This window comes from Taudactylus pleione, unplaced genomic scaffold (assembly GCF_031769625.1).
Source record: "Taudactylus pleione unplaced genomic scaffold, aTauple2 ptg000053l, whole genome shotgun sequence".
NCBI lineage: Eukaryota > Metazoa > Chordata > Amphibia > Anura > Myobatrachidae > Taudactylus > Taudactylus pleione.
In genome coordinates, this window is record NW_028284455.1 from 9,263,999 (window position 1) to 9,277,593 (window position 13,595).

Consider the following 13,595-nt stretch of genomic DNA (forward strand, 5'->3'; position numbering starts at 1 on the left):
CAGTTGCTGTCGACTCTCAATATGAGATCCAAAGAGCTGTCACTATCAGTGAAGCAAGCGATCATTAGGCTGAAAAATCAAAACAAACCCATCAGAGAAATAGCAAAAACATTAGGTGTGGCCATATCAACTGTTTGGAACATTCTTAAAAAGAAAGAACGTACCGGAGAGCTCAGCAACACCAAAAGACCCGGAAGACTACGGAAAACAACTGTGGTGGATGACAAAAGAATTATTTCCCTGGTGAAGAAAAACCCCTTCACAACAGTTGGCCAAATCAAGAACACTCTCCAGGTGTATATGTGTCAAAGTCAACAATCAAGAGAAGACTTCACAAGAGTGAATATAGAGGGTTCACCACAAAATGTAAACCATTGGTGAGCCTCAAAACCAGGAAGACTGGATTAGAGTTTGCCAAACAACATCTAAAAAAGCCATTACAGTTCTGGAACAACATCCTATGGACAGATGAGACAAAGATCAACTTGTACCAGAGTGATGGGAAGAGAAGAGTATGAAGAAGGAAAGGAACTGCTGATGATCCAAAACATACCACCTCATCAGTGAAGCATGGTGGTGGTAGTGTCATGGCGTGGGCATGTATGGCTGCCAATGGAACTGGTTCCCTTGAAGTTATTGATGATGTGACTGCTGACAAAAGCAGCAGAATTAATTCTGAAGTGTTTTGGGCAATATCATATGCTCATATTCAGTCAAATGCTTTAGAACTCATTGGACGGCGCTTCACAGTGCAGATGGGCAATGACCCGAAGCATACTGCAAAAGCAACCAAAGAGTTTTTTTAAGGCTAAAAAGTGGAATGTTATGCAATGGCCAAGTCAATCCCCTGACCTGAATCCGATTTGAGCATTCATTTCACTTGATGAAGGGAAAATGCCCCAAGAACAAGCAGGAACTGAAGACATTTGCAGTAGAGGCCTGGCAGAGCATCACCAGGGATGAAACCCAGTGTCTGGTGATGTCTATGCATTCCAGACTTCAGGCTGTAATTGCCTGCAAAGGATTTGCAACAAAGTATTAAAAAGTGAAAGTTAGATTTAGGATTGTTTAGTTTGTCCCATTACTTTTGGCCCCTCAAAAAGTGGGAGGCACATATAGAAACCGTTGTAATTCCTACATCGTTCACCAGATTTGGATGTAATTACCCTCAAATTAAATCTGAAAGTCTGCAGTTAAAGCACATCTTGTTTGTTTAATTTGAAATACATTGTGGTGGTGAATAGAGGCCAAAATATGAAAATTTTGTCAATGTCCCAATATTTATGCACCTGACTGTATCACACCATCTAAAGAGGACAAGTGGCGGGGTTGTCCTTAGCAACCAATCAGCTTCTAGCTATCATTTACCTAGTACATTCTATAAAATTATCTGATTGGTTGCTGTGGGCAAGACATTAACTTGTCCTCTTTTTTCAAGATTTAATAAATCTCCCCCAAAGAGTTCTTAATGTAGCAGATATCGCAAGTGTTTTCAGGTCTGTGAAAAATAAACATCCATCCTCCTTAAATGTGCTGCGGTACTGTACTTCATTTTCTGTAGTGTTGGTAGAAATTAGCTATTGTCCCTTACGTTAGTGAATTATAGTCACAGAAATGAGAGTAGTAGGGTGTATCGTCCAGTGAATGAACAGATAAGGGGACGGTGTATCTACAAGATACAACATAAAATCTATTTTGAGATGTGCCATCATTATTGGTGTATACTTTTAAAATACATTTTTGGTTTAAAGATTGAAGGAATAGTTAGAATTTACAGCCAAAAGACATGAGAGTTGTAGAAATTACCAGTGAATGAACACACAATGCTAGCAAATGGACAGACAAGTCCAGTAAATGAGTGATATGACTTGTATCAATAAAATATCCTATATCCCTCCCAACATTTGGCTATGACTGAAATGCAGCAGCCAGACAACTGTGTATAGACGTATACAGCATACACAAGAAGAACTATGTGAGACACTGACACACAGATCTGTACTGGCAAACTTTACTCACAGTAGGGTGAATCAGCCAGTGAATGAACATATTCAGGTGTAATGCAGTAATCTGAAATGTAATGCATACTATCTTACATTTAAGATCTATTGACTATGTTTCTGTTTGGGGAAGCCCTATGCAATTTCAGTCTAACTACAGGTGGTGCAATCCCAAAGCTTGACCTGAGCGACACTATTTGACTAAATTGACCACATATATAGGTGTCCACATTAGATGAGATCTGGCTGTTCAGCGCTTGTGCCGAGAAGCCATATGTTTTCTGGTGTTACTTTGGTCTGTTAGTCAGGTGAGAAGATCATAGCCTACAGTGGTGATCTTCCAACTGTTTGCCAAATTGTTGGATTAATTCCCACTCGATGGGTGCTTTCTATTAATAAGCCCTAATATTTTCCATAGCCATGTAACCCTACTTTTGTTGTGGCAATGGATGTTTTAAAGACAGTCCTTAATGGCAACCAGTGTAAGGCATCTAGGATTAATGTCATGTGCATGTCTTGGTTAGGATTTGTGAGTTGCAATCTTCTACATCACATACAGTTGGTGTATGTCCTTGTCTTGTATATATTTAATAAATCCCACAGGATCTCTGATATAATAAATCACTTTGTTCCTTCTATGTTTCTCAGGTGAAGTAATGAGAATTTTACCACTTCTGCCACTTCCTGTTTGAGCAATAAACTTCTGTCCAGTACCACTCCCAAGTTACCCAAAAGGTCTAAGGAGTGCACTCATTGTCACTTAGGACGTCTTCATATGAAGAGGGGACCTGATTCGGCAGCGTTCACTGATTCATTTCAACCAGGTGATATCCTGTCCTCTTTTGCATTGACTAGAAAGGCATTTATTTCTGAAGCTGATCCCCATTACTTGGCTTAATGTCTAGGCACTATCTGAATAACAGTGGTATCTTATCTTATATTTTGTTTTGTAATTTTATGCTCTAATTTCACAGCCTGATCGTGCAGCAATGCAGAATATCCTGGTGTTTTAAAAATAGAGACTAATAATTATAATAATAGGAAATGGTGCTGAATTGTTTTATTCTGCAGTATACAGTATTGCTAGCAACAGGCAACCATTGGAAAAACCTTTCAACTATCTCCTAGGTAGCAATTAACCTAATATTCTAGCAATTTCAGCATTTCATTTAAAATTGAATGTGAATTTTCACAATTAAAACTAGTTATGCCTTGCTTATGTTGTTAGTCCAATTCTTCTAATTCCAAGAAGTTAGTTTTTTTTTTTTTGGGGGGGGGGAATCCATAGAAGAGAGTAAAGAAAGTTTTGTTAGCTGTATGGTGACCTGGTTTGCAGTCTTAAAGCAGTTAGTGGTATAGGACCACTGACTTAAGTAAGGATTTTGGTTTACCACCAGAGATATTAGAATGCCCAGAGAGCTAAACCTACTGAGAGACAACCATTGTTCATTATCCATTCTGTGTGCCAACATTGGATATGTTGTGGCAGTTACTTAAATGCTCAACATCAAAACAGGAAAGAGTTCTGCTTGTTCTAGTTTCAGGTGACCTGAAAGTAATGAAGCAGTGTACTCAAGCAGTGGGCAAATCCTGTAGAATACTTGATTATATAGCAGGCGGTATTGCAGGAAGGGGGAGGCAATTTTGCCACTTTATAGGTTACTGGTAAGACCTAACCTCTACTATAGTTCTTGATGCCATATCTTCAAGATATTTATAATATAGAAAGATTTACAAATAAGGTGCAGGGACCATATAACAGACATCAAGAGCTGAACATGTATAGCTTAGAGTAGAGGTTCCCAAACTCTGTCCTCAAGGCCCCCTAATTGTCAAGGTTTTAAGGATATCCATTCTTGACCACAAGTGACTTAATTAGTACCTCAGTCAATTTGATTTATCCACCTGTGCTCAACCATGGATATCTCTAAAACCTGAACTGTTGGGGAACCTTGAGGACCGTGATTGGGAACCTCTGACTAAAGGTGCCCACACATATACCGATGCCCTCACGATACGATTTTATGGCCAATTTCCTCATGAACTTTCACGGGAGCTCCCTTGCCGTCGTGATCACGATTTGGAGTTAAAAATGTCCAATCTGACTAAAGATCCATCTTGCAGCCAATGCATTGTATCCCAGATTGGCTAATCTGCCCTACAGCACGGCAGATCAGAAGATGCGATGTATGACGAGCGGGGACGCGCATGGGCATCGTGCTCGTGAGTATAAACTCACGATTTGTACCTATTTTACCCGATTCGTCGTCACGATTCGTCGAAATCGGCCAAATCGTGTAAAATGTCGCTATGTGTGTGGGCACCTTTTAGAGGAAAAAAGGAGATATGTCATGTCATCTGGTAGAATCATTACAATATCTATATATAATTGACTGATAGAAATTATGTCGTAACGTTAGTGTGGAGGACCTCTGTGGGCGCCACCTGATGAGTTTAATTAAGAAGAAAAAACCTTTCACACACTGAATAGGGAATACTGCCCTGGTAGAAGCCCATGGTTGGCAGCCTGTAGCGAACTGTTTAGCCATGACAGCAACCAAGGGTGCAGGGGTTTGAACCAGCGGACACTTCCTAGGACACCGCAGTGAGAGGGGATGCTGATTCCGACGCACCTGATACAGGGAGGAATTCTCAGCATGTGGCAGAAGTCCCAAGCCCACATCCCTGCCCGATTCGGCCCGCACAGCTTACCAGCAGCTGCAGCAGTACCGCCTCACAGCAAGCAAGGCACGGTGGACCCCATGTGATCCTACACCCAGCCATGGCCAGGCAGGAGTGACAGGTGCCAGACAACAGGAGAGGAGAGCAGCAACAAAAGACCCTAACTCTGAAGGTGCAATGGCCCTAGGCCCGGGGGTACAGACCAAGACAGCCTACAGATATTTGGGCGAGTGCTGTGTGAGAGACATTTGAGACCTGTCAAATTAAAGGCCACAAATGCTAATATATTAATAGAATTCAGAAAGGCAGTTTTAGTCCAGAGTAAGAGGACACACTGTACATTGTGAGAATTACTAAAAGATAACATAAGGAAGAGCTTTTCTACAGAAAAAGGTTTAGATCCATGGTTCTGTCTCCCAGCAGTTGTGGGGGGAACCCCTATAGCAATAAAAATAATGATTAATATTACCAACTTATGGCTACAGATGTGTCGTCATACATCTAGCCTGAATAGGCCATACAGCGCGACATGCCTGGTGTAAGTGAGCCGCTAGGTCCCGTGCTACTCTGCTAGCGTCGGGCATCTTTTTTTTTACAATAATGCACTTAAGTTGCAATGCGCTGTGACTAGCACGCACCAGCAGATTCTGCTGGTTCATTTGATATGTGACATATATCTGTGAGCACCTGAGTCTGTATATGAACCACAACGGAACTTGGAAAGAAAAAAGCTGCGGCCACTACATGTACAGATTCAGAGACCCAATCACACACAGATATACAAGTGTCGCATATCAGATTAATCAGCAGAGTCTGCAAGTGCACCGTAACTGCATAGCATTGCGACTTAGATGCATATCTGGCAAAAAAAAGATGTCCAACTCTGGCATAGTCTCACGGGACCTGCCATGCCAAGAGGGGCTTTTTACCGCAACTGCAGAAAAGATGTGCAAGGACACATCTTTATTTGGACACATCTGTATTTTTAGGACATCTATCTAAAATATGAAGAAGTTAATTAAAACTCACACAAAGAAGGGTAGAGTGGATTGTCTCTGTATGCATGTTTGTAATGTTGATATAAACATAGTTCGGTACCTTGTGCATTAGATGACTCTAATTTGTTGCTGGGTGTGCCGTAGGCAAGGAAGAGGTGCCTAGTCCTCTCCTTGCAGCACTCATCAGTCATCAGTGACCTCTGAGCACCACTAAGGGATATCCCCCCTGATTGAGTGACCAGGCCGCCTGCAGCGCAGCATCCAGACTGCAGAACATCGTCCCTGTAATAACTGATGAAGAACACGTCATCAATAAACCTCATCGATAGGACGAGAGGAAAACATTGAGAAAGGAAGGAAAAGACCTCCCGCGCCGAGCCCCCTACCAGGCAACTCGCGACAACTCTGATCCAACCAACAGGCACCCCGGCAGAGATTTTCTGCCCAACGGTCCGGCCCCGCCAGGCACGTCGTCGGAAGCATCTCCTGCAGGGAAGCAGGTGTAATTCCCAGGCTATGCACGGAAACCCTGAACAGGCAGGAACATACTGCGACTGAGGTGTCCTTGTAGTAATATTGTGGCTGCTATAGACTGACCTCTATTACTAATATTTTTTTATAATATTTTTCATTTTATATTTTTCTTTTTCACTATCACCACTGTGAACGGAACCCTTGTAACAGCACAGCGGGTCTCTGCTCTCTGCTGATGACTTTACACTGGGTACCTACCGGGACTACACAATGTATAGTACACTACACCAGCAAGAACTTACCATTTGTAATTACTGGACTATATTGTCAGCACCATCTGTTTAACTTAATTCAATGTAATTTGTAATTGCATACCAACAAGATACTGTACACCAATATATGTATCTAACACTCCATCGATTAAGTGCAAATGTACTCCATTGCCCTGCATTTCCACTGTTTTGATCCCTGTATTTAACACTGTGACACTTGTACAATATATAATCTCTGAGGTTAACACTGTGCTTAACCAATAAACAGACTTATACGTTATTACTAGAGTTAGCCTGTTTACTTTATACACACACGAACATTCTTCACGATAAGGGGTTGAGTGTAGTAGCTCCTATCTACTTGTTTGTAATGTTTCTGGCCTCACTGACCGGAAAATGACTGCATTCACCTCCATGTCCAATAATGAGCTGCTGAAATTCATTAGAATAATGATATGGTCTTGATCTCTCTGTTGATTCTATTTTGGGGCCACATACTAGGAACTTGTGCTAACTGGCTGATATAGACCTCTGTAAGTCTTCACAAATGTAGGTGAGTATTGAGGCAATCACAAATGATTACTCTCTTTTGGATCATAAAATGTCTTTGCATTATATAGATCAGTGGTCGCCAACCTTAATTGGGTTGTGAGCTACTCGAAACAAATTATACCCCCTTCAGAGCTACTAAAAGTATAGAGAAAAAATCTGGCTAAAAACCGATCAATTGAAGGCAATTTAATGAAAATTAAATGTTTTCAAGAAAACAACAATGCAATAATTAATACAGTGATATTGTTGCAATTTATAAATAAGTTTAAGAACAGGCACATTTCACTGTTACTTACCGGCTCCAAGGAGGTGAGTGCAGTAGAGGAGCAAAAGATATAGGCAGGGATGCTATGTGATCTTCCAGGAGGTCTAAGAAGGAGTCACGGTGTTGTCATGTGTTGTGCCGCTCCACCGTGGCGCAGACGCTGTGGGTGGAAGCACGTCAGGCGATCGTAGTGGCTATGGAAATTGCTTGACTCACTTGCCCGTGGCTCCACCCATGGTGTCAATGCCACAGGAGAGCGTGCATCAGAGGTTACTTCCACCTAGTGGGCTCCTAGCTGACTACCAAAATTAAGACTGCGAGCTACCAGTAGCTCGTAAGCTATGGGTTGGAGACCACTGATATAGATATTATCTACAGTAGTAAGATTTTTCTCTGTATAAACTGTCACTTTGATTTGTGCTGCTACCAATAATTAGCTGTGTAATCACTTGTAGCTGTAGCTCTGCCATTCTAATTCAATGATTATAGTAAGAAACCTCTCCCAGTCAGACATGGCTTATGTGTTACAGCACCACAGTAGGTCTGGGCACAGTAATCCCAAAATAAAAAAACACAGAAGATAATTTATTTTTATTCTTATCGGAGCATAACTTATATAAAAGCATAAGTTATGTAGTGTTTCATAGTTGTGTAAAGCAGAGCTGATATGCAGAGAACTGTATGGATCAGCACATGGAGGGTTAACAATGTACAATTGTTTGGTGTGCAGGGTCAGGGGTTTTCCTTTGCAGAGGAGAGCACCAGTTTTTAATGATTTTTTTTTTTTTTTTTTATGTGATTACAATAATTACAATTAACATAATCTAATGCAGTTTTTTATTTTCCAACCTTTTAGCCCCAAAGGCCGGATTGTTTTCACTTGGGCCATGGCTCTTGCTGTGTTTTCTGCCTCTTGTCAAGTGCTCAGAGGGACTACTGGAATTTTCACTAGTCTGTCGGCCTCATCACTGTGGAGGGCCCCTGCTTTGTGCGCTTGTACCCTGAATAGGTGGGTGATCTGGTCTGCAGGCACTATTAAATATTGTTTGTAAAGTAATGTGATGGCAGTTCTGTTGTTCTAGGAAAGAGATGCTCATCAAACTCTCAAACAGTAGATCTTTGTTGCCGTTGTTGTAGGACAGAGGCCTTTCGTAAGTAACGCCTCACCGTGTTAGTCAGTGTAGTACAGCCAGCAGAGCTAATGTTGCTGTTCACAAGTGCTCCTGTGCCTGGTGGCTTATAGTGAATGGAAGCTAAATAGTACTGTGTAATTGTTTCTGAAATTGCTGTAAAGACCACATTTTATTTTCTAATAATGAAATCTGTATTTGATATCCAAGACGGAAAATGACGTCGCAAAGAAAAACAGACCATTTGGAGAGAACCGCAAACACATTTAGACAAGAGGTAAGTGACTATCTTTAAGATAAACACAGTGTTCGTTATAATTTATTTGTTTCTGTGTCCTACTCTGTCTTTCATATATGGGCTTCTAAGTATTCTGCACTTCTCATTCGGTGTCACACGTCTAGCACTATTGTCCGTAACTCCAGGAATGCCTCCTTTCCTGTTGCATAGATCACTGAAATGAAAAGTCCGGAGCTCAGAAGGATTTTGATGAAATCTAGTTACAGTAGTAGAAACAAAATAGTGAAGAAGTTCTTAATAGGATAAACGCTCCACTTACACTACTGAACTTTATGTGCAGACGGCCTCCCTGTTCTATATCCTTAATATCTATAGTTGCCTGTATATCTGCATTACACAGTCATGTTGAGGCTCTGTAGTCATGTATCAGCAGAGGTCACTCCGCTTAGTGCAGTTTTACAGTAGGGCAGTAATACTGCAAAGCAGCATATAACTAAGGTTAGGTTGTGAATGAATTAAGCTTAGATTACAGAGCAGAGTCATTTTCTGACATACAGTACACCATTGCACTGACACTAAATGCAAAGTACCCATAAGGGTATAATATTTTTGGTTTACTGAGGTTCGCATTTTGCAGAGTTTGTATATGCATATTTTTTGTTTTATGTATAGGTTGTTTATAACCCTAATTCTAATTTAGGCCTTATATAACTTTAATATATAAGCTTATAAATATATAATCTTGTCTGTGCAGTGTGTTCACTCTTGTGCGATGTAATCACTATGTTGGTGTGCGTTTTGCACTTGCTGACATTCCATGAAATATGAGACTCAGCCAGTCCCCTGTCACGGATTACAAACACACGTTACGCTTTATGGTGCTAAGCTTTAATATGGTAATTGCAACTAATGATTAACAGAACTTGGAGGAGGGCTTGTCACCTTCATAATTAGTTGCTTCTTGATTACTTGATCATTATTTTACTGTATAAATCACTTTTTCCCCTCTATAGCACTGTTATGGAGCTGCAGGCCTTTTCAAATGAGTGCATCATCTGTTTTTGTCTGTTTTATTAGATATTCATTAACAATAGGTGTTGAACCCATTGTAATTTTGTATATCAGACACAGGAGTTGTAATTTGGGATATCCACATGGAGGGCAAGGTGCCCCACATTGTATTACACAGGATGTGAGAGAGATTCTCCATGAAAATAATAATTATTGCTTTTAATTAGGGTATATTAATAATATATGTACGGATGTTGGAATGTTGACACTGTTTTAATGCTATTTAAAGCATTTTAAATGTGTTTATTGCATTATACCTTTTAAACATGATGTTTTAAGGTCATATGTTAAAGTTATAATGCCATCACGATTAATATGCTTTAAATAACATTACAACCCTGTCAACATTCTCCTATTGATAAAATGTATGTATTCTGAATGATGAGCATTGCATTAGAGATATATTTGCTGTATCATGTGATCGGAGAGTAATCATGTGATCCTCTAGGAATGGAGTTTGAACACTTACATATCTGGACCTGCCACATCTATTTTCTTCTAGTGGCAAGCATTGAAATGGAATATATTTTATATTATACTGATGAGGGTGTGTTTATAAAATATATTTCACCATTGGGCTCTTCTTTTCTCCTTTTCCTTTCCATAAATCTAAAGCACTATAAGCCGGTGGTGTTTGTTACACAAAGGGGGCAGCTCTCTTACAAAGGGTGTAAGAACAGTAGTTTGAAATTCGTGGTCAAAATCACATGATTGTTTATCCTTCAGTCTATATTCTCACCTACACAGTATTTGCTTTATACAGTATATATCTATATAATAAAAATATACAATGGAACCCTGGCCGACATTAAAATTACTGAGATTTACGGAGGATTCTTTTGGCTAAAACTGTAGATGTGAGTCCTGAACTACTGTAGGCTGATCAGCCACCATAACGGAGCACTTACTAGCTAATAACATACTACTTGTTTTCAGATTATATCTCCTGCAAAAGTCTGTGGGATCACCAATGAGTCTGCCACCGTGAAAAGAGTCCGCCTCGCTGTAGAGAACAGTGAATTTACATTTAAAGCAGGACAGTGGTAAGTTTCTATACTTGGTCAGTATGTACTCTATATAAATGTATAATCATCTCCACCTTATACAAAGAATAGATGTGTTTTCATACTCCAAGCCCCAATACACCATGCGGCTTGAGACGCCAGGTCCTGTGTTACTTTGTTAGAGTCAGATGCATTTTGGGCAAAAAAAATACACCCAAGTCGCAATGTGATGTGCGGCTAGGACGCACCAGGAAACTGTGCTGATTGATTTGATATGAGACACTTGTATATCTGTGTGCACCTGAGTATGTATATGAACCACAACTGAACTTGGAATGAAAAAAACTGCACTCGCTACATTGTAGCACTTCGAATACAGATACAGAGACTCAGTCGCACACAGATATACAAGTGTCTCATATAAAATTAATCAGCACAGTCTGCTGGTGTGTCCTAGTCACATCTCATTGCTACTTAGGCCCGTATTCAATTAGAGGCGAAAAGCCGCGATCTGCAAAAAGATTTCGCCGATGGCCGGTTTTCGCCTGTTTCCGAAGTATTGGCCTAGGTGAAAACTACATAGGCAAAAGCAGGCGAAAACATTTCTCCACCCAAGGCAGGAGAAACGAAGTGCAAAATCCCTATTTTGGGGTACAAATGCGGGGACTTGGTTCAGAATCCTATGGACACCCCCATAATGGCTAGGATTAAAAAAATATCTTAATTCACCCCAGAAAAGACATGTCATTTTTGGGGCGAAAATGTAAAAAGTGTTGGAAAATGGGTATAAAGTACTGGGACAGGTATTTGGGGGGCTGTATGGATGGGCCAGGTGTTTTTAGGATTGCAGGTGGCTGCAGCAGGTGTATTTTTAATTTTTTTTTAATCTGCACTTTATAGACACACAGATATACTATTACCCATTTTAATGTACCCACAATTTAACTACAGCAATTATTTCCCCCCCAAAAAAATGCTCTCCATCATTTTTCCACACTTATGCAAATATGCATATAACAGCCCTTTGACTCAATTTAAGTACCCTAATTACTTTTATTACGGTTATGAATACTCTTCTATATTGATTCCCCGGGTGAGTTAGGCTTTATTGGGGGTACACACTTATCTCCCCCCCCAAAAACGGACCTTTTCGCCCGTTCCGTTATTCTCTGCATTCGCCAATATGCATTTCTCCTGTTTTACAATTGAATTAGGCGAGAAGTGGGTGCGTACATTGAGTAAGCAGGTGAAAACTTCGCCTCAAAACATGCGAATGAGGCAAAAACATTGCGATTTTCACCGATCTCAGCTTTTCGCAGCTACTTGAATCCGGCCCTTAGACACATTTTCTGCAATAAAAGATGCAAAAAAAGATGCCTGGTGCCAGCAATGTCTCACGAGACCTGGCGCACCAAGAGGGGATTTTTAACGCGATCACAGCAGAGATGTGTAAGAACACATCTGCCCGTGAGTGTGCCCTTTTCAGGCTGCTTAATACAGTCACTCCTATCTAACGAAAACTCTTCATTGGTGCCTGATACCAACTTCAAGATACATGAAAATCTTGTGTAAATAAAACAAATTTTCTTCTTCAGGGTCCTAAGTGATACCATGGGGATAATGTGGTTGGAGAGATCCAGGCACCAAACAATTAAAGCTTTCAGCTCCGAGGGTGCCTTAGGTACTTCTCCATATAACCAGCCCCTAGCCACAGGCCTTCAGTTGTTTGGTGCTGCAGGATTAAGACGCACCTTTGTAACAGGGGACTGCTCAGGCAGTCCTAAGCTTTTATTTTATGTTTCATTTTATTTCTATGTTTTTGGGTTGGCAGTACTTAGCGTCTGAATTAAGACGCACATGCTGCGATTCCATGTACCTCCGCAGGGCCACAGCACCAGTAACCAGGGCTGGTGATTCCGGTGGGTTATGACTGAGCTTGCTAGCAGCGATGCTGGGACCCAGACTGCAAACGGACGCACGGAGATGTCAGGTAACGTGATTCCTCGCTCATGGAGAATCGCACGCAGCAGTCCTTGCTTCTGGAGACGCGCCGGAAGCTGCTGCAGTCAGTGCCCGGAGCGTCCGTGTCCTCACTAGACTGCCGGGGCCTTATCGTCTGACGCTGGGGATCACCAGCAGATGCTTCTGCTGCCATGAGATGAGCGTACCCGGCTGGTTGATGCCCCCTTGGGTCACGCAGCCGGCCGCTGGTCCTCAGAGTATCCGATGCTGCGTTGGACAACGCAGCTCGGATACGTAATGCAGCAGGAGGCGTGATGTCTCCTGCTGCATTACCATATTTGCAAGGATCGCAATTGCAAAGCTGCCTGCGTGCATACATCATATAGCTATAGCCTGCGTACAGCTTTGCAATTGCGGTCCTTGCGGAATCAGGCCCATAGTGCTCTATATCCTACCGTTCCTTGGTTTGTGTAGTTGATTTAGAGTTTATTGTAATTATATTACATATGCATTGTATGTGACTGTTTCCTAGATGATCTATTGATACAGTCTTTCATTTCTGTCTGTCAATTATAACTATCACAGTTTTTTTCTCTCTATCCCAGTGGGGTGGAGGTTTTTCTTTGGGTACTTCACATTCACTAAGTATTTGTGAAGTCTGTCACATAGCATTGCATGTATTGCTTTTATCTTGAACATGTCAAGGCTAAAGGGAAACAGGAGGGTGAGGCCCCTGTGCTGGTTTCATGTAAATCCTGTATGGCCAGTTTGTTCCCTCAGGAAGTAAAGGATGGTTTGTTGTCTGTTTATAAAGAGCCACCTCACCAGTCCAGTTTGCCACTCCCTGTACAAGAGCCATCTTGGGTGGAGTGTCCACAGCATGCCATGTTTGCACCCCCTATGCATCCTACCTGGAAGGATGTTTATGGCCATTCTAGTCTGAGTAT

The 13,595-nt window shown here is 41.3% G+C and overlaps 1 protein-coding gene across 2 annotated transcripts in view; it reads left to right on the forward strand.

The window, feature by feature from the left end:
- OXNAD1 (oxidoreductase NAD binding domain containing 1) overlaps positions 1 to 13,595 on the forward strand; it is a 71,905-nt gene that overhangs the window by 6,168 nt on the left and 52,142 nt on the right. For both annotated transcript variants that reach the window (XM_088463269.1, XM_088463263.1), the window contains exons 2-5: positions 2,649 to 2,824; positions 8,100 to 8,252; positions 8,584 to 8,650; positions 10,619 to 10,725. In XM_088463269.1, coding sequence (XP_088319395.1) covers positions 8,131 to 8,252; positions 8,584 to 8,650; positions 10,619 to 10,725 — 296 coding nt within the window. In that variant the 5' untranslated portion in view covers positions 2,649 to 2,824; positions 8,100 to 8,130. The remainder of the gene's footprint in view (positions 1 to 2,648; positions 2,825 to 8,099; positions 8,253 to 8,583; positions 8,651 to 10,618; positions 10,726 to 13,595) is intronic.